This window comes from Gorilla gorilla, chromosome 3 (assembly GCF_029281585.2).
Source record: "Gorilla gorilla gorilla isolate KB3781 chromosome 3, NHGRI_mGorGor1-v2.1_pri, whole genome shotgun sequence".
In the NCBI taxonomy this organism is placed as follows: domain Eukaryota; kingdom Metazoa; phylum Chordata; class Mammalia; order Primates; family Hominidae; genus Gorilla; species Gorilla gorilla.
The window spans coordinates 15,604,302-15,625,583 of NC_073227.2; the positions used below are offsets into that span (position 1 = coordinate 15,604,302).

At 48.2% G+C, this 21,282-nt stretch overlaps 1 protein-coding gene across 12 annotated transcripts in view; it reads right to left on the minus strand.

The window, feature by feature from the left end:
* The window catches only part of EVC (EvC ciliary complex subunit 1), a 120,615-nt gene that overhangs the window by 20,774 nt on the left and 78,559 nt on the right, over positions 1-21,282 (minus strand). For 11 of the 12 annotated variants that reach the window (XM_063705189.1, XM_019025384.4, XM_063705186.1 and 8 more), the window contains 8 exons: positions 17,175-17,284; positions 13,704-13,914; positions 12,140-12,346; positions 8,857-9,001; positions 6,105-6,216; positions 2,587-2,713; positions 1,277-1,370; positions 435-546 (listed from right to left, as the gene is read on the minus strand). In XM_063705189.1, coding sequence (XP_063561259.1) covers positions 435-546; positions 1,277-1,370; positions 2,587-2,713; positions 6,105-6,216; positions 8,857-9,001; positions 12,140-12,346; positions 13,704-13,914; positions 17,175-17,284 — 1,118 coding nt within the window. Of the gene's footprint in view, positions 1-434; positions 547-1,276; positions 1,371-2,586; positions 2,714-6,104; positions 6,217-8,856; positions 9,002-9,118; positions 9,202-12,139; positions 12,347-13,703; positions 13,915-17,174; positions 17,285-21,282 lie in introns of those variants that run through there. The other variant, XM_055385800.2, reaches the window with a different exon arrangement.

Genomic DNA, 21,282 nt, shown 5'->3' on the forward strand with positions numbered 1-21,282 from the left:
ACCCAATCGGATTAAATGAAAATGCAGCCAAAGGTGATCAAAACAATTTTCACTTTGACATGGGTTGTTAAGAAACCAATAAAACCCGTTTCCCTCCTTGGGTAGGAGGTCATCCAAGTGCCATGACCACAGCCATCCCTGGTCAAAGAAGGGACTGCCCAACACTTCAGGCTGGATGCCGATGGGGTGTGGAGGTAGGTCAAGGCTCATCTGGCCAAATGAGACACAAACAGGAAGGGTAACAGCCATGCAGCACCCCTGGTATCATCATGGCTTACTGCCCACAAATTACATTCATATCTGTCATTTCTTGAACCTTCACATTTAATGCCTCTGAGGGGACTGATGTTTTCCTGCCCAGACTTTTGGCACACAGCAGCTGAGTGCATTTACCAAACCCAGCCACAGGCAACAGACCCGGGGCCCAGTCATACCTGAGTGAGCCTGAGGTCTGATCCCCGGAGGCAAGGTCCTCATCGTTGGGCACCCCCAGGTCCCCTTTTTCCTGGGGAAGGGGCTTCTTCCTTTTAGTCCTTAGGGGCTTCTCTGTAGAGGACAGATGAACCCAGGCATGGCTCTGTGACTTTAGACAAGTGACAACTTCTTGCAGCCTCACGCCAACCCAGCCTGACATTTTTGAGCATGTTGTGTGGGCCAAGTGTATGCTTGGTACCTTATGCTATTGCAGCCACTCAACTAATGAGGAAACTGAGGCCTAGGAAGGTGACATACTCTCCCAAGCCTGCACAAGCCAGGAAGTGGCAGAGCTGTGGCTTGAGCTCCAGTCTGCTAGGCTCCCACTGGGTTTCCACTCTACCCAGCTGACTGGAAGACTTAATGAAGCAGCAAGCAACTGAAAACCCAGCACCAGTGTGACAGCTTTTGTTTTAGTGGATCTCTGTGTTCTCACACCACCTTCTGAGTCACTCTCTCATTACCAGGTTAAAAAATCCTGTGATGTCACTGAAGTTGTCGCTGGCAAGGGTGGGAGGAGGGCTTATTATCCCCACTTTACAGATGGAAAAATGGAGTCAGTTAGGAGACACAGCCAGTGAACACCAGACCCAGGAACTGGAATTATCAAATGCTAGAGAGCAGGTGGGCCTGCGGGGTAGCCTAGCCAAGCCTGCTCATTTACAGACAAGGTCACAAAAGCCCAGAGAGCCTAGGCACAATGCCTAAGGTCACACAGCTAGTTAGTGGCCAGTGTGGAACTAGAATCCATATCTCTCAGCCCAGAGTGCTTCCCGTTGCAACTCAAGCATCTGTGACTCACCCAGCAGCCCACGCTTAGCAGGGAACAGTTTGCTTTCAGCAAGGGGCACTCGGGCCAAGGCTGCCAGCTCGGAGATGAAGTTCTGTTCAGCTTCCTGAAATGCAAGCAGAGAGGAGCATTCAGCTGGGCCTCCCTCTGACTTCTCTAAATTCCTCTCCACTTGAGTGAATTCTGACACTCGAGGCTGGCCACTGAGGACCACGTCCCCAGTGTGGAGGAGAATTTTCCAAGATACATCCCAGAGAGGAGAGGAGCAGGAGGACACACTGGCATCTACCAGCTCCTGCTGCATAACTGTGGGTCCTCACTCACACTGGCCGTCGGTCTTCAGTTGACAGAGTACACTGAGGTCAGAGGGCCTCAGTGACCCGCCCGGAGCAGGTGCAGCAGAATAGGATGGGACTCACTTCTGCCCGACTCCACAGGCTGGGCTCTAAACTTCCAACACTGTGGTGTAAACAAACACACCAGAATTCCATGATGCATTAACTGTGTGACCCTGGATAGCAACGTAACCTGTGCATGCCTCAGTTTGTCCATCTGTAATGGGGACAGTAGCAGTAACCTCTTTTGTTGGAAAGTGTGTGCAAAGCTCTCAGCTCATGACTGTCTATCACAGACCCTCAATAAGTACCTATCGGCCACCACTGCTGTATTCTTATCACTGTCACTCTGCGACAGCCATCGCCAGTGGAGAACACTCCGAAAGGGCCAACACTCTGCTAAGTGCTTCCATTCTGGAAGATGTGATTTTTTTAAAGGCAGCCACTTTGCTTAGCCACACTTTATACTCTCACCTTACATCTCACTGTATAGCCTCACACAAATGGGATTTTCTGTGATGAAATATGCACTTCATATCATGAGAGCTGAGCTTCCTGTTTGCTGTAAATAAAGTGTAAACTTTAGCTACCGCCAACACTGCCTGAGTGACACAGAGGTCACCATTACACCGGAAGCCTCCTGGTGGCCATGCGCACACAGGGGAATGCTCAATTCTCTGTCAGCTCCATAGATGAGGCCTGACCAGCTGCTCAGGGCCTGGCCCTGCTTAGCGTGCTGCAGCTGCTGGAGGGATCCACACAGGCCACACCTGCCCTCCAGGGGCTCAGGGTCCTAAGGCAAGGCTGACACACCCTCAGCAGGTGAGACTCAAGAGGGTCAACGATGCCACAGGCAGGGAAGTGCAGGGACCAAGGGATCCCCTCACAACAGTCCCCACGGCTGACCTGCAGTCACAGGCTGGCTTCAGCTATTTCTGCTCCTCTTTAAACCACTGCTTTTGGAAGGTCCAGTTCTGTAACTTGTACCTGTAGCTGGGTCTCCAGCTGGGCTTCCAGAAGGTCCATGACTCCTGCCTGCTGCTGCTGGGCGTGCAGACGCATCTGCTGGTGCACTGGGAACTGGGCCAGGAACCTCTTCTGCTGGGACAGCATCCTGTGGGAAGGAAGGCAGGCAGGCTGGAAGGTAGGCAGGAAGGGAGGGAGGAAGGGAGGAAGGAAGGAAGGAAGGGAGAGAGGGAGGGAGGGAGGGAGAAGGAAAGCAGGGAGGCTGCTGATCCCTGGGAGCCCCAAGAGGGGCCTGGCCATCGGGGGCACCATTCACAGCAGCCCCAGCTCCAGTCCCCACAGGCAGGCTGCCTCTCCATCAAAGTGGACGTCCTTTACAACGCGGGAGTTTACAAAGTCCTGCCCACACACTTTGCATGTGATCTTCGGAGGAGCTTCATGACACCAGCAGGACAGAGTAGAAAAGCCAGGGGGAAGAAGCCCAGAGAGGTGGGGGCCTCCCTCAGGACACACGTCTGTGAAGTGGCTGAGCAGAAGGTGGCATCTTCTCATGAGAAAACGATCTTACCCCCAGGGAGGAGCATTCTCCTGAAAGGACCAGAGGCCTACCGGCTACCCATCCCTGATTTTAAATCTCAGAACTGTCCCGGCCCCTCCCTCGTAAAATGAGAAGCTTCTTGGGATGCAGCCTCTGGGAAATCCTGAATACGGCAGGCAGCCCTGTTACTCTCAGAGAGGGGGACAGAGCCGGAGCAGAGGCCGGGTACCTGAGCCCCAGGGCCCACCTCCCTCTCTGGAGGCCCTCCGTTCCCAAGCAATCAGGAACATCCAAATCCAGCCACCCTGTTTCCATTATTGCTCCCTGCCTGCCTCCTTCCCATCTTTTAGGGCAGATTTTCTGAAAGGGGTCGAATTTCTAGACCTGAATTCAGGGCCACCTTTAGCATGGATAGGCAGCTGTGCGTGTGGAGTGCTCCGAGGTGTGAAAATGCCACCCTGCTCCTACCTCACACTCTTCTGTCCGCCAGTAACACCTTTCCTCTCTGTTTTTGCCCAGCAAATTCCTGTGCACCCTACAAGACGCTGTCATCCATCCCTCCACCTCTCACTCCCTTCCTCCCTCCCTCCATCCATCCACTCATTCCTTCATTAAAGTATCTCTGGCCTGCCAGGTGCTGTGCTGGGTTCTGAGACAAAGGTGTGAACAGAGACCCACAGTCCCCGTCCTCAAGGAGCTCTAGTTTGAGCGGCAGGAAGGAGGGTGGACAGTAAACACATCACTCATGTGGCACAGCTGAGGCCAGCGCTCCAGACTGCAGCCTCTCTCACACCTTCAAGGAGGCCGAGTTCCACTAGAAACCGTGCCTATGGACATGAATAGACATTCTTAAAAAAAAGACACACAAATGGCCAAGAAGCATGTGAAAACACACTGAGCATCACCCATCATCAGAGGAATGCAAATTAAAGCCACAAGGAGATATCATCTTACCCCAGTTAGAATGGCTATCACTAAAAAGACAAACTATAACACTTGGTGAGGATGTGGAGAAAAGGCAACACTTATGCACCATTGGTGGGAATGTGTATTAGTGCAGCCTGTATGGAAAACAGCATGATTTCTCAAAGAACTAAAAATAGAATGACCATTTGATCCAGCAATCCCACCACTGGGTATCTGCCCAAAGGAAAATAAATCAGTGTATCAGAAAGATACCTGCTCTCGTGTGTTTATTGCATTATTCACAATAGCAAAGATATGGAATCAACCTAAGTGTCCATCAATGGAGGATTGGATAAGGAAAATGTGGTCCATATACACAATGGAATACTACTCAGCCATAAAAAAGAATGAAATCATGTCTTTTGCAGCAACGTGGATGGAACTGGAGGCCATTTTCTTAAGTGAAACAACTCAGAAACAGAAATATCTCATATTTTCAGTTATGAGTGGGAGCTCAATAATGTGTGCACATGGACACAGCCAGTAGAATGACAGGCCGGGCGCAGTGGCTCACACCTGTAATCCCAGCACTGAGAGGCCAAGGCGGGTGAATCACCTGAGGTCAGGAGTTTGAGACCAGCCTGGCCAACATGGTAAAACCCCGTCTCTACTAAAAATACAAAAAAATTAGCTGGGCATGGTGGTGCGCGCCTGTAATCCCAGCTACTCAGGAGACTGAGGCAAGAGAATCGCTTGAACCCGGGAGGCGGAAGTTGCAGTGAGCTGAGATTGCACCACTGCATTCCAGCCTGGGCAACAGAGCAAGACTCCGTCTCAAAAAAAAAAAAAAAAAGAGAGTGGAAGGATGGACAACAGAGACACAGAAGGGCGGCGGGACGATGGGAAGGGAGTGGATGACGAGAAATTAAAGGGTAAAACGTACACTATTTGGGTGATGGTTACAATAAAGGCTCAGACTTCACGACTATTCAATATAGCTATGTCACAAAATTGTACTGTCACTCCTTCAAAAAAAATAAAAAGAAAAGAAACTGCCTCTCTGAATTCAAGGAGGTGTGACAGGGAGGGAAGGGCATCAACAGCCATATATAAGCTGTGAGTCACAGATGGGCTCATGCACCCACTTTCCCAACACTGGGCTTCCTTTTCCTCTTCCATAAAGCAGGTTGGCCCAGGTGGCTGCTGAGGCTCCTTCTCTTGGATCACCTGGGCCAAAGTGAAGCCCTTGGACCACATCTATCAGAATCCCTTGGTGGGGAGAGGTGCGGCTAAAATTCAGATTCTTGGGCTCTCCTCACACTTTCTGAGCCTGAGTCTCCAGGTGTGGGCCCAGAACCTGCAAGTTTCGCAGGAAAGCCGAGTGACGCTTCTGCGCCCCACATCTGAGGACTTGCCAGACTGTAGTTTGCTGGGAGCCTAGAAAGTCAGGGCAAGTTCGGTCTGTGCAAACCCTGCAGCAGGGCGTTTCCTGACACCTGTTACTGAGCAGCCTCCTAAGAACAGCCCGGTCGGCAGGCCCCTTCGCTCAGGCCTTGTGAGGCCCAGAGAAGCCAGGAGAGCCAAGCCTGCCTTCTGACCTCCAGCACTGTGGGACAGGCAGTCTACATGGCTTGGGCTGTTACATTTGCACTCATTGTGATGGTCACAGTTACAGGAAGCAGCCACCTCTTCCCTCACTTCCCTGCCCTCTCACTGTGCTTCTGCGGGTCACCTCCGAGGTAAACAACCTGCCCCCAAATCCTCGTCAAGGTCTGCTTCTGAGAATGCCCAAAGTATGAGAGGGGAGGCGCGTGTCTAAACATGGCTTAGACCTGTGTCCGGGCTGTGAACGCCACTTAAACCTGGGAATGAAGCCGCCACCACACCTTGACCTGCTCACTCATTTGTGCCAGGTGCCATTCCAGGTGCTGCATGGAGGGCAGAGACCAGGACAGAGGCAGCGGGTGAGGAAGGCCGATGGCCCCCAAGTCCACGGGCAATGCACGCGATGGCACCTGCTGACAGCACCACAGAGAGATACGCCATGTGAAGGGGTAGAGAACACCCCTACATGGGACCTCAGTTGGGACCTCACCTCTGGTGGACCGCCTGGGAGGTCTCATGAGCGCCACCTGCCGTCCTGCTGCCCGACGAAGGGTTGCTGAGTTCTTGCTTTTTCCGCAGTTTGTAATTTTCCATCCTCTCACCTAGACCATTTAACACAGGACAATCAAGGGGTCTGTTTGGAGGATCGAATGTGCCAGGTCTGGGGCAGGTGCTGGGGTGCAGGGTGAGTGGGACACACCAGCTCTCAAAGAGTGTATCCTTCCACCAGCACAGGGACAGGGCATTGTGTACACAAACAACACAGCTTCCATCATAGACCAGGCACTGCAGAGCGAAACTATGATGCGCCCTGTCCACCTGCTCCACCTCTAGCTTTCTTGTATCAGGAGAAACGGGGGCCGACTAAGAAAAAGTCAACACTGAGAAGGCACCACAAAGAGCTTAAAAGCCACACTGTAAAGGAAAAGTGATTGGCCAGGCAGAGTGAGGGCCCAGTGCTGAAGTGGGTGCTCTCCAAGGAGCTAGGGAGTCTGGGTTCTGAAGTTATGCCCCATTTCTTGGAGCTCCTTCTTGTTTGCAGGTTAAGCTGCTCAGAAAACTCTTGGCTTTTAAAAGCTTTAAAAGTAAAGTGAGGCCGGGCGAGGTGGCTCACGCTTGTAATCCCAGCACTTTGGGAGGCCGAGATGGGTGGATCACCTGAAGTCAGGAGTTCGAGACCAGCCTGGCCAACATGGTGAAACCCTGTCTCTACTAAAAGTACAAAAATTAGCCAGGCGCAGTGACATGTGTCTGTAATCCCAGCTACTTGGGAGGCTGAGGGAGAATTGCTGGAACACAGGAAGCAGAGGTTGCAGTGAGCCGAAATCATGCCACTGCACTCCAGTCTGGGCGATTGAGTGAGACTCAGTCTCAAAAAAAAAAAAAAAAAAAAAAGGTGATGAGGCTGCGTGAGACAGGCATGGTTTAGACCTGTCATCCCAGTTTAATCATTAATAGTGCCCCTGGTTTGGACAGCTAACTATAGGATTACCTCTTCAAGGTACCTCTCGGCTGAAAACCCACTCAAGGATCAATGGCCACGGCCGGAGGCCCATCACACTTAATTAGCTGGGAGAGCTTGCTGGCACTTACAGGGAGACTGAACCTGGATAGCCTCTGGGGACATAGCATGTATGACTCTTAAATAAAACAGATTACTAAACAAGGAAAAAGGAGTTGATGTGGCTTAAGCTATATTGTTTCAGTGTGTTTACTGTGAAATCCCTGCATGGGAGCTGGGGTATCAGGAAGCAGGAAATAAGAGCTGAGAGGATGGATGGTGGCTGGGGTGGGGCAGTCTCCAACCCTAGTCCCACAGATGGGGAAACCAAGGCCTACCAAGGGAAAGAGACATGCCCCAGTTCTGGAATGTTCTGCAGTAGCAAGCAATCATGTCTGTCTCCTGCTAAATGAGCCCAACTCTTCCTTTGGAAAACCTGGCAGATCTCCGGGCATGTGCCCCGATTTTATTTGAATCTAGGCCTCAAGTTCTTCAGGAGAAGGGGAAGACAGAGGTGGCCTCTGGGCTCAGCTAAGAGGAGAAACACTCAGGGAAGACTCTCCTGGGATCGATTCCAATTCCAGTCCTTGGACATGCCAGGCAATGCCCATCAGAGAAGTGGAATCCCACCTGCTCAGAAGTTCTGGATTCAGGGGAGGGTGTTATAAGAAGTGGCATTTAAGAAATTGGCTTCCAACCATCCTTATCTGTATGTTACTGGAACTGGGGATACTGTCCTTTCTATCACCCCAGGGTGGCCTTTTACAAGAGCCCATGCGGGAAAATTCTTGGGGTCTCGAACACCCCCTGGGCCACTGGGCTCATGGTTACTGTGGTGGCTTTAACTAAGTAGGTGTCCATCTCTTTGACCACCAGGAAGCTCACAGACGAATCCTTGAACGTCTAATTAGGACTTGCAGGCAGATATCCTAGAACAGGGATCCCCAACCCCTGGGCCACAGACTAGTACTGGTCCCTGGCCTGTCAGAAACCCAGCCACACAGCAAGACGTGAGCGGCAGATGAGTGAGCGAAGCTTCATCTGTATTTACAGCCGCTCCCCATCGCTCACATTACCGCCCGAGCTCCACCTCCTGTCACATCAGCAGTGGCATCAGAGTCTCATGGAAGCGCGAACCCTATTTCAAACTGCACATGCGAGGGATCTAGGTTGTGCATTCCTTATCTAATGCCTGATGATGTGCCACTCTCCCATAACCCCCAGATGTGATTGTCTAGCTGCAGGTAAACAAGCTCAGGGCTCCCACTGATTCTACATTATGGTGAGCTGTATAATTATTTCACTGTATATTCCAATGTAATAATAATAGAAATAAAATGCACAATAGATATAATGCACTTGAATCGTCTGAAACCATTTCCTTCTCACCCTGGTCTGTGGAAAAATAGTCTTCCACGAAACCAGTCCCTGGTGCTGAAAAGGCTGGGGACTGCTGCCCTAGATAAGCCCTGGCCCTGACTCCATCTCAGTATCCTATCCTTGTCCCGAGTGACCGACTTAAAACACTCCCACTGCACTGGATGTGTCCTTATGCATATGTTTCTTTAAGTGCCTTTTGAAAAAGGCTTTTTGAGACAAAGCACGGGATAAATACATTAAAACATTGAAATAATTATATTCCCAAAAATAAAATTCACAACATCTGACATCCTATTCTGCCCCAAACTAAAAGCACACATTGCCAGTCTCTTCTGGGGCTTCCCTGAGGGGGGTCCCGTACCCTGCAGGGTCTTCAGGTGCTGCAGTTTTCTCTCCTCGTGGTCCTCCATGATCCTTGCGACTTGCTGGTAATACGCCTGCACCAGGCGGCTGACACCAGCGCTGGTCACGTAGACGCTCTCCACTGCCGCCTCCATCAGTGTCCTCTGAGGGGAGAAAGGAAGGACAGGGACAGCAGAGAAGTCACACGTGGGAGCCACCCACGGCCCATCCAGTCCCTGCCTCCCCATGCCCTGGTTCAGATCTTCCACCTACTCACCAACCTGGATTGGTCAGGAAGCAGGCAGAGAGTGCATGGCTGGTTTAAACTAGTCATGGGAATCCTATCTTCTTAGGTCAGGGATGTCTAGAGCCAATGAAATGCGATGTTAGGGAAAGTCGGCTAAGAGGCCTTCCCCACACCTCTTTTTTTTTGAGATGGAGACTCACTCTGTTGCCTAGGCTGGAGCACAATCTCGGCTCACTGCAACCTCCATCTCCCAGGTTCAAGTGATTTTCCTGCCTCAGTCTCCCAAGTATCTGGGATTATAGGCAAGCACCACCAGGCCTGGCTAATTTTTTGTATTTTTAGTAGAGATGGGGTTTTGCCATGTTGGCCAGGCTGGTCTCAAACTCCTGACCTCAGGTGATCTGCCCACCTCGGCCTCCCAAAGTACTTGGAGTACAGGCATGAGCCACCACGCCCGGCCGAGGCCTTCCGTTTCTAAACATTAAGGTGGAGGATCAGCAGAAGAAAGACTGCTGTTCCCTCCTCCTGCCTGGAATGCAGGCCTGATGTCTGGAGTGACAGTGGCCATTTTAAGACTATGAAGCAACAAATTAACAGCAAGAATGCAGGGTCAGAAAGAAAGACCCTCGTCCTCAGTCACATCACAAAGCCACCGTGGCAGCCTGGGTCACGCACCTCCTCATTTCTTGTGGTATGGGGTGAGTAACTTCTATTTCTTTGAGCCATGTTACTTGCAGCTACATGCATTTCTACATGATACATCTTCAGACCAAAGTAGAAAAGACAGGAGACCCTGAGACATCCCATCATTGGGGATGTGTTGGTTGTGCACTGACAAAGTTATCATTCTTCTCCTCATAAGAGGATGGGCAAAAGCCAGAAAAGCTCATCCCCATTTCGGCAAATATTTATTGGATGGTGCTAGGCTTTGGGTAAGAAAAAATACCCACTTACTCTCACCACAGCATCTGAGAAAGGTACCTGAGCACACAGGTGTGGAGCAGAGGCTGCGGAGGTGACTAGACAGTACAGCCCGGGGTGGCAGTGCAGGTCTGAGCTGCTCTTCTAACTCCCGAGCCCCTGCTCATCCCTTACTGCCAATGGTCCTTTCCTTCTCCTCTGCCCCATCTGCAAAGGGGGCTCCCACTCCACCCCTCCAAGGACCTGGGCTCCAGCCTTGCACTTCCTGTCGGGAGCTCCCATCCTCTTTCCCCGAAGGTCAGCAAGCCCACCCACATCTTCACATCCTGTGTGCACCTGCCTTCCTGCCACAGTAGAGCGGTGGACACCCCATTCTGCACCCACCTCTCCTCCCTTCACCAGGCCTTCCATCCTTGGCCACCCCTTCTCTCCTCCTCCTCAGTTTTTTTCTGGCCAGTCTCCCCGTACCCATCGGCACACACATTTGCGCTAGTGTTCCAGGAAAGCCCCTGAAAACAGGCTGAATAAATGACCATTCTTCTAGAAACTAAACTCAATGCTTTTTTGTTTTTTGTTTGTTTGTTTTTTAGACAGAGTCTAGCTATGTCACCCAGGCTGGAGTGCAGTGGTGTGATCTTGGCTTACTGCAACCTCCGCCTCCCAGGTTCAAGTGAGTCTCCTGCCTCAGCCTCCCAAGTAGCTGGGATTACAGGTGCACACCACCACACCTAGCTAATTTTTGTATTTTTAGTAGAGACGGGGTTTCACTGTTGGCCAGGCTGGTCTCGAACTCCTGACCTCATGATCTGCCAGCCTTGGCCTCCCAAAGTGCTGGGATTACAGGCGTGAGCCACCGCGCCCGGCCTCATTTTACTTTTACTTTTTTGTAAGCGTGAAGTTGTGGTGGTACTCATTTTCCAATCTTGACTCAAAATCCCTCTGGAAAGCTGAGGACAAAATACGACCCCTTATATCTTATTCCATTTTCATGCAGCGAGCATTTACTATTAGGTAACATGTGAACAATTTTAGGGACAGGGTGACATTCCCAATATCAGCAGCCAGGCACGGCCCTAATTGTTTGGATAATCTGAGGCAGATGTGAGATATTTAGAATAAGACAGGGTGTTGCAGAAATGTGGGTCCAGCCTCTTTGCTGCACAGACACACAAAGTGACTCGTTTTACTGAGATGAAAGGAACCCCTTGGAGGGCTCCTGGAAGGGCTCCTGCACTTCCCGATGCCAGGGCTGCCTGCTGGGCACAGGGCTGTAACCTGCTGCTGTCTCCCAGCCACAGACACCCTGCCTACAGTGGCCTGCAGTGAGCGAGGTGCTGTAAGGGGTGCCCTACCTCTCCTTACAGCTTGTAAGGGAGGCACCAGGCAGGCGCAGTGTGTATGCTGGTCATTCTCCTGCAGCCCCGGCGCTGCCACTCACTAGGCTGGAGGCTGGAAATGTATCATTTGCCCAATCGTAGGCCTCTTTTTCCCAACGGGAAGAAAAATGATCCTGACCATGCAAGGATTGTGGGGAAAATCCAACAAGATGAGGTAGGAAAAAGCACTTAGTTAAACTTAAGTGCAACGCTAATGTGACTTCTCACTGTTATCATTTTTATCACTATTATTTATGATTATTGTCAGTATAAGGAGTTAAACCACTGTCTACTCAAGCTGAACTGATTTTTAGCGGCATTGCTCAGCCATCAGAATGAACTCCGGAAAGCTCCAATGTCTCAGCAGAGGCGGCCAGGGGCAGGGAAAGCACACGTCTCTCTTTCTGAGAGAGGGATTTGGGTTCGGATCCCGGTTCTGCCACTGACCAGCTGTGTGGCTCTGGGTGACACCACGTCTCACTCAGTGCTGCTGGAAAGACAGAGCCAGTGCTCAGGATGATGCAGCACAGGGCCTAACAGCAGGAGGAGAACCGGTGATCTGCTGCGACTGCTCCTCCCCATTCTGCGAGGGAGAAGATCCCATCTTACATATGAGAAAATCAAGTCATGGAGAAGTCAGGCAAAGTCTACTAGGCCACAAGCTCCATGAACGGTGTGGCAAGGAGCAGACCCAGGCATGGACCCTACCCTGAACCTTCTTGCCCTCGGTGTCCCCAGGGACAGAGGTCAGTGCATACCTTGAAGTCATCCCTGTCCTTGGCCCGGCTCTTGGTGGCCGCAGTCCGTGCATGCACCAGCAGCGCCTGCCCAATGGCGCACTCCATGTGCTGCTGCAGAAGCTGCCCCACCTCCTGGGCCTCGGCCAGGAGCCGCTGCTGGAGCTGCAGCCGCGTCTGTTGCACCTCCTCCTCCAGCCGGCTGGCCTCCTCCAGCACACGCGCCTCCTGGGAGGGAAAGGACTGGGAGCAGGGGCCAAGTGCTCCTCTCACAGAGAAGCTCTGGCCAGGACTGGGATGTGGGGCTGGTCCTATCCAGGGCCCAGGGGTTGGAAAAGGGACGGAGAAAGGGCAGAAAGAGGTGGCCTCTGGGCTTGCAAAAATCAATGGATGAGGTTAGGTGTCTGTTAGGTGTCTGTGTCCCCAGAAAAAGGGCATTTCCTGAGCATCAACTGCGTGCCCAGTACCATCTATGGCCCCTCACAAGATGGGGGGCCTTGCTCATCCTTCTAGAACATCATGAGACCTGAACACTAGCACTGAGGAGGACACGAAGGCTCAGAGAAGTTAAGTAACTTTCTAAAGTCACACAGCAGAGCCAGGTTTTGAAGCCAGATGTGAGTCTCAGGATATCACAGAAGCTGAGGCAGGGCACACAGGGCCCTGAGGACTGCCTTTATTTGTAGAAATACGAGAGAAAGAAGTGAGCGGGGCTGGAGCGAGGTCCGTGAGTCCTGCCTGCTCCTCGGAGCTCTCCTGGATAGAGCTAAAGAGACTGTGGGCTTGTGCCTCATTCGTGGGTCAAAGAGCAGCAGCTGCTCCCAGAGCTTGGTGGCTACATGCAGGAGGCCTGGAGCCAGCCTACCTGGGTGTAACTCCCAGCTCTACAACTTACTAATTATTTCTTTCGATCTGTTACCACACTTCAAAGAGACCACAGAGGCCTTCTCTACCACACCCCCAATGACAACTGCACCTGTCCCCCTCTGATTCCGTATGGTTTTTCCAGTATATATGTCTCATTATATCAGTGATACTAAAAACTTTTGGTACATGGGTGGCCCCTACGGGGGCTCCATTGTCTCTATTTGTTACGGTTAAATTGTGTCCTCTCAAAATTCATATGTTGAAGCCCTGACCCTAAGTACCTCAAAATGGGAAGTCAGTAAGTGGATAGTGCCTTTGAGGAGGTGATTAAGGTCAAGTGAGGTCATTAACGTGGGTCGTGATCCAATATGCCTGGTGTCCTTATAAGAAGAGATGGGACACCCACAGAAGAAGGACCTGGAGGATACAGGTTGAAGACAGTCATCTACAAGCCAGGGAGGGTGCTCTCAGAATCAAAGCGTCCCTGCCCACACCCTGATCTCAGAATTCAGGCCTCTAGGATGGTGAGCAGGGAAATGTGTGCAGTGTAAGCTGCCCGGTCTGTGGGACCTTGCTATGGCAGCCCCGGCAAATGAATACCCCACCCTGCAGCACCGGGGGTGACAGGATTCAGGTTCTGGCAAACCTGCTGGAAGCTGGGGCCTGCTGCAGGGGCACCGTCTGTCTGGAATGGGTGGGGCCACCATGCTGGTCTTACCAGAGCCCTGAGCAGCTGCCACTGATGCTCGTCCAGGCACTGGGAGGACCCCTGCTCCAGTGCACGCTGCTCCCGCAGCTCCTGCAGGAGGTGCTTCTTCCCCGACAGCCGCATCTGCGTCAGGGTGGCCAGGGCGTTGCTGCGGAGTGCCAGCCTCCGGAGGGCTGAGCGCAACAGCAGGTCATGCCCCTGCAGGACACACCGCGTGGACCTTTGAGGAAAGCAGGTGAGGGGTGGGGTCAATGCTCTTGGCTTCACGAAGCCAGTGACAAGCTCCCCAAACAGCCACAGCCCACAAGAAGCCCCTCCAAAAGGAAGCAGGTTGGAATCACCGCCCTCTGCTGCCATCCTCTTAGGCATGGGTGCTCCCTGGGCACCACGCTGCCATCTGCTTGTCTACTAATCTTTTTAACCACATCACATCCTGCCTGGCTGTCCAATGCATGTGTACAGCAGCCTATGGCATGCAGCCACTAGAATTAATGGCATGACTCTAAATCAGCACATCCAAAGCTTAAATCTTGAGCTATTTTTGAGTTCCTATTTCAGTGATTCATGTAAAAAAACTCAGCCTGCCAGAGAGGTTCAACATTTGGTTGTATAACTTGAGGTGTCTGCTGAGAGGCTGAGAGGTGAACAGAGGTCTGACAGTCAGCTGCCAAGAAGAGGCTGGCAAACGCTCCAGGCTTTTTGGTGGGTGCCGTCATCCTAGGAATAAAAGCCATTCCCCACTAAGACCTCATTCAGAATCAGCTAAATTCCAACATGGGTGGAGTGAATCTTCCACTATCCAAAATTCCTGCTAGAAGTAACATAAATCCTCTCTGGAAGAAGATCATATCATTTGAAGCCTTAAATTATCTACAATTTCTCACGCTTAGTGGTCATCATCCAATAAAAATACCCAGACATGCAAATAGACGAGAATTAACTAAAAATAAAGAGAAAAACAGATAATAGAAACATGCCCACGAGATATCAGAAAACAGAATAGTCAGACACGACCTTTACACTAATTATGATTAATATGTTCCAGAAATTAAATAAGATGAAGAATTTCAGCAGATAACTGGAAACTATACAAGGAATCAAATGGACATCCTAGAACTGAAAACACAATAACTGACATGAACAACTCAGGAGATGGGTTTAGCACCTGATAAAATACAGCTGAAAAGAGAGTGGCTGGAAGATACCTCAAAGGAAAATATCCATGCTGAACCACGGAGAAGAAAAGAATCAAAAATACAGAGTAGCATGTAAGAGACATATGGGATAAAGTGGAAAAGCCTCATAAATCCTGTCACTGGAGTCCCAGAAAGAGAGAAGGGAGAGAATAGGCAGGGGAAGATCTAAAGGGAAAACGTCTGAGCATTTTCATAAACTGATACAAAAACCCAAATATATATCAGCATGAGGATTTACATTAAACATAAATGGACTAAACATTAATGCAATTAAAAGACACAGGTTTTCAGGCTAGACAAATTCCCCAATCACTCTGTTGTCCTCAGTATGGCTCACCAGGTGTCCCTGGTCCGAGCCTACTTATGTTTCCATCCTCTTCTTTGTTTGTTTATTTGTTTTTGAGACGGAGTCTCACTCTGTAGCCCAGGCTGGAGTGCAAGGTGCGATCTCAGCTCACTGCAACCTCCGCCTCTGGGGCTCAAGCAATTCTCGTGCCTCAGTTTCCCAAGTAGCTGGGATTACAGGCACCCGCCACCACGCCCAGCTAATTTTTTGCATTTTAGTAGAGACAGGGTTTCACCATGTTGCCTAGGGTGGTCTTGAACTCCTGAGCTCAGGCGATCTGCCCACCTCAGCCTCCCAAAGTGCTGGGATTACAGACGTGAGCCACCACACCCAGCCTCCATCCTCTTCTGATGTTTCCCTTGTATTATCCAATTCCATAGCTAGACACCTGCTTCTTGATGGTATGCACAATTTGTTTTCTGCAAAGGGCTGGGCAACTAAAAAATAGTTAGATTGATACCCGAAAGAAAATAAATTGAAAATAAATTCTACCAAAAAGACACATGTACTTATATGTTCATTGCAGTGCTATTCATGATAGCAAAGACACGGAATCAACCTAGGTGTTCATCAATGGTGGACTGGATAAAGAAATGGTATATATACACCATGGAATACTATGCAGTCATAAAAAATAATGAAATCATGTTATTTGCAGTAACATGGATGCAGCTGGAGGCCATTATCCTAAGGAAACTAATGTAGACACAGAAAACCAAATACTGCATGTTCTCACTTATAGGTGGGAGCTAAACATTGGGCACCTATAGATATAAGGATGGGAACAATAGACCCTGGGGACTACAAGAAGGGGCCAAGTGTTAAAAAACTATCTATGGGGTGCTGCGTCCACTACCTGGGTGATGGGAGCTGCACCCCAATCCTCAGCATCACGCAATATACCTTTGTAACAAACCTGCACGTGCGCCCTCTGAATCTAAAATAAAAGTTGAAAAATAAAACTAAAAAACAGCCATATCAAAATTTTTTTTCTCGACTGGGCATGGTGGCTCACGCCTGTAATCCTAGCACTTTGGAAGGCTGAGGTGGGTGGATCATTTGAGGTTAGGAGTTTGAGACCAGCCTGGCCAACATGGTGAAACCCCATCTCTACAAAAAATACAAAAATTAGCCAGGCATGATGGTGGGCACCTGTAATCCCAGGTACTCGGGAGGCTGAAGCTGGAGAATCACTTGAACCCGGGAGGCAGAGCGAAGTTGCAAGGAGCCAAGATTGCGCCACTGGACACTAGCCTGGGCGACAGAGCGAGATTCTGTCTCGAGAAAAAAGAAAAAAAATATACATATATATAAAAATATATATATAAAAAATATATAAATATAAACGTATATATAAATATATATACATATATAAATATACAAATATATAAAAATATATATATAAATATATATACAAATATATATATTTTTTGCTCATATGAAAGAAGGAAAAAAATACTTTCCAGCAAATTGGAAAGACCATATTGCACTAATTGTTATAGCAAAAATGTGAAAAATGAATATAAAAACTGATAATAAATTGGGAAGTGGCTGCAATTGGGCACAAGAGATCTTTTTACAATTGCGTTGTAGCAATTTTTGGGGTGATAGAAATGTTCTAAATTTGGATTGTGGTGATGGGGTAGAACTCTGTAAAATTTACTAAAAATCATTGAATTGTTCTCATAAAATAAATGTATGTAAACTATACCTGAAAAAAGCTGTTGAAAAAAGTTCCTATGACAGACAACTCTATGAAATAGATATCATTAGCCCATTTTATAGATGAGGAAATCGAGGCTAAGAAACGTTAAGTCATTTACATTCAAAGGAAGCCGAGGGGCAGTCAGCGTGCCCACCGTACAGATGAGGACGCTGAGGCTGGACGGAGCATCATGCAGGACACAAAGCCCTGGGCCTTCAGGGAGATGTACTCACTCCTCAGTGAGGCCGCCCAGTCGGCCCAAGACGCCGCGGATGGTGCCCTCGTGGTCCTCCCGCAGGTGTGTCTGCAGCACGCTGGACAGCGCACACTCCTCCATCCACACCTGAACTCAGGACAGAGGGAGAGAGCAGGTATGTGGTTACTCACTTCAACAATCCTGCTTGCTCGGATTGTGCATTTTGTTTCTTGTTTGTGTGTGTTTCTTTTTAAAATCCCTTTCTGCCCCGATTTCATTAACATTTTCTCTTGTATTTTCTTCTAAAACCTTAAAATCTTTCCTATTTGCATTTAGGAAAAATGCAAATATGAAAATTTTAAATATTCTAAATTAAAGTATCTAAAATTTATTTTCTGTGGAGTGAGGAAGGGATCTAATTTTCTCTGGATAAATGGATAACTAATTGTCCCAACAATGTTTATTAAATAATTTTATTTTTTTCTGGCTTTCCTCTAATGCCACTTTGTCTTGTATAATTAACATATACACACACATCTTGTCCCAGCTTCTGTATTTTGTTCTATTGGTCTGTTTATTTCTGCACCAATACCATGCCTGCTAACACTGTAGCAATTAAACATCAGTGCAGCGAGGGTAGGTCCTGCCTTATCCTCTTGTTCAAAGCTGCCTTAGCTATTCTTGGTTGCTTTTCCTTTCACATGACTTTTAGGATCAGCTGGTCAAGTTTAGGGGAAAAAAGACTTTGGAATTTTCTCATAATTGGGTTGATTTTACAGATCAATTTGGAGAGAATCGCCATCTTTGGAAAACTGAGTTTTCCACCCCAAAACATGCCATTTCTCTCATTTTTCTTCATGCCTTCAATGACATTCTATAAATGTCTCCCTTAAGCTCTTATACACATTGGTCAACTTATTTTTAGGTACCTTGTGGCTTTTATTCTGAAGATGATCTTTCTTTATCACTGGGTGTTGCTGGTATGGAGGAAATCTACTGGTTTGGGATACTGATTTCGTATGTGGTGACATTTCAGAGCAATCTTCATAGTTGTGACAGTCTGTAGATCCTTTTGGCTTTTCAATAGAGACATTCATATTATCCATAAATATGGTGCATAAAATTCGATGTAGGAGTGTCTGCTCATCCTAATTGACTGTGTTGTTCAGAACAGATCTTTTCACGGCCTGACTTACGGTCTGATCGGTCTGTTATTTTCTGTGAGATGGGATATTAAAATCTTCCATCATGGTTTCAATTTGCTTGTCTTTCAAGTCTGTCCAATTTTGCTTCATGTGTTTTGTGGCTAAATTGTTGTATGTACCTCTTACACTATGCAATGACTCTCTTTATCCCTAAAAAAAGTTTTCTGCCTAAAGTATAATTCGTCAAATCTTAGTATCATGCACTTTCTTTTGGTGGATATTTGCCTGGGATATTGTTTTCCTTCCCTTGACTTTCTAACTTTTGATGATCTAGCTGTGTCTCCTGTAATGCCACATAGCTAGATTAGGAAATGTGTTTTTTAGCAATCTGAACGGATCTGCTAGTATTTATTGTGACTAATGGGATGCATGGACTTATTTCCCACCATCTAATCTTGTGTTTTCTAGATATTATGAAATGTGCATTCTTGCCAACTTGTTTTTCTCTTTTATTGGATTCATCATTTTTTAGGTGTCTAACCTGCATTTTGGAATACTTTTTTCTCTACCTTGGAAGTCACATATTCTGCTTAGTTATTTTACTCCGTCAATGCACTGCAAAGGCCATCAGAGCTCCCCTAAGGCTGAACAGATTGGGTTATCACTTGATGCAGCAAGGGAGAATGTGTAGAGGGGTTAGAAAGGCCCAGGTGTGGGCTGGGGAGGGCTTAATGAAGCCAGGCTTGGCTCAGCCAGGACGGGGTGTCTGGACATTTCAGGGGTGGGGAGTTGGACAGTGTTCACGTTTGGTCTGTGTTCAGGTATGGTGGCAGGGTGGTCTCATTTTTGGCTCCATCTTTCATGTCACAGAGGGGCCTCATCATGTGGATGCTCGGTGGTTGGTTGTTCAATAGGAGAACACCCAGGCCCAGCTGTGAGTAACAAGCTGGCTCCTGGATGCGAGAGGCTATTCTTTTCTCTCCCAGGTGATTACTCTTCAGTTTTTAAGTTGTATATTTAATTTGTAAATATAAAGTTAATACTTCTGCCCTCCTCCAGACTAGAAGGAGAAGTAAGATTCCAGTGTTCTCTCTGCCTTCCTGGATACTGCTCTTCATTATTTTGGTTCTGCGCTGTTTTCTAAACTCTTCATCTAAAGCGCTCATTTCTAAACTCTTCAGTTCATTGTTTGAATCATCAATGTTCCTTTGCCCAATATTATTTCTTATTTCCCTCTCCCTCTGTTCTCACTTACTGTTTTAAAAATTGTCTATTTTATTTCTACAGAATTAGATACCTTCTACTCCTATAGGATTCTGTCATCCTATTCTCCATGTCTCTTCTTCTATATTTTCCATCTCTTTAGATCTCTGAGCTGTGTTCCAGGACCACCTTCTCACATTTATCTTCTAGTTCGCACATTGTTTCTTTAGCCACAATTTAATCTGCTATTCTATTAACTAATCCAATTAGATTTCTGTTTTCATTACTATAATTTTCTTTTTTTTCTTTTTGAGATGGAGTCTTGCTCTGTTGCCCAGTTTAAGTGATCTCCTGTGAGATCTCAGCTCACTGCAAGCTTCACCTCCCGGGTTCAAGCGATTCTCCTGCCTCAGCCTCTGGAGTAGCTGGGATTACAGGCACCCGCCACTGCGCCCAGTTAATGTTTTGTATTTTTAGTAGAGACAGGGTTTCACCATGTTGGACAGGCTGGTCTTGAACTCCTGACCTCAAGTGATCCATCTGCCTCGGTCTCCCAAAGTGCTGAGATTACAGGCGTGAGCTACCAATCCCAGCCTCATTACTATAATTTTCATTCATAAAGTATATTTTTTCAATGTCTTGTTTTGTTTCATAGTGTCTTGTTTTTAGGGCTATTAATCTCCTCTGTTTTTAAAAGAACACACATTACAAAGCCCATTCTAATGAGGTCCAAGGTCACACAGCTAATAAACAGTGGGGCAGGAACTGAAATCTGCATCTTTCTGTCTCCAAAGCTCAAATATTTTCTAAATCCACTGTGCTCCTCCCTGACGATCTCACATCACCAGATGCACCTAAGTCAGCAAGACCATGCTACAACCAAGGACTCCATCCTTAAGGTGAGAGTCAGTCCCTTGTCCATGGCTTTGTAAAAGGCTCTACCTCTGGCATCCTGGAGATGGCGCACACTGCATTTGGAATGCAGATTAAACACAGAGGCCTGGACAGAAGCACTTGCAGCCTAGACTTCAGTGCTGGTGGATGCTGTGATTCATAACACTTGCACTTAACTCTCACAAAACTACACTGTGCTATCTGGAACATTTCATTAAATCCCATCTCTGACTCCTCTTGTAAGGAGTTTACAATAATCTGTCGGAGTGCTAGGGAAACCAGAATATTCTAGAAAATTCTGCACAGTCATCGTTGTCTTTTTTTTTTTTTTTTTTTCTTGAGATGGAGTCTCACTCTGTCACCCAGGTTGGAGTGAGGTGCTACGATCTCAGCTTGCTGCAACCTCCGCTTCCCGAGTTCGATTCTCCTGCCTCAGTCTCCCAAGTAGCTGGGATTACTGGTGCATGCCACCATGCCTGACTCATTTTTGTATTTTTAGTAGAGATGGGGTTTCGCTATGTTGGCCAGGCTGGTCTCGAACTCTTGATCTCAGGTGATCTACCTGCCTCGGCCTCCCACGGTGCTGGGATTACAGGCGTGATCCACCATGCTTGGCCAGTCTTGATTCTTTGAAAGGTGAGTCTGCATTGCCACTAAAGTATATAGGGGTCTTTGCTGCATGTTTTGAGAATGCAGCTTAAACTAGCAACAGGATTCAATGATGATCGATAAGGTCAAGATCTCTGGACCAGATGGTGCCCGCAGCTGTTACACAAACCTCTTCAGCATTATCAAATGCAGGCTTGTAGATGCTTACATTCAGAAGAGGTGCTTCCTCCGGCTAGAGTGCTGGTCATTGCTACCAGGTCATTTTGTGGCCTCAAGTAAGTTTTACTCTTTGTT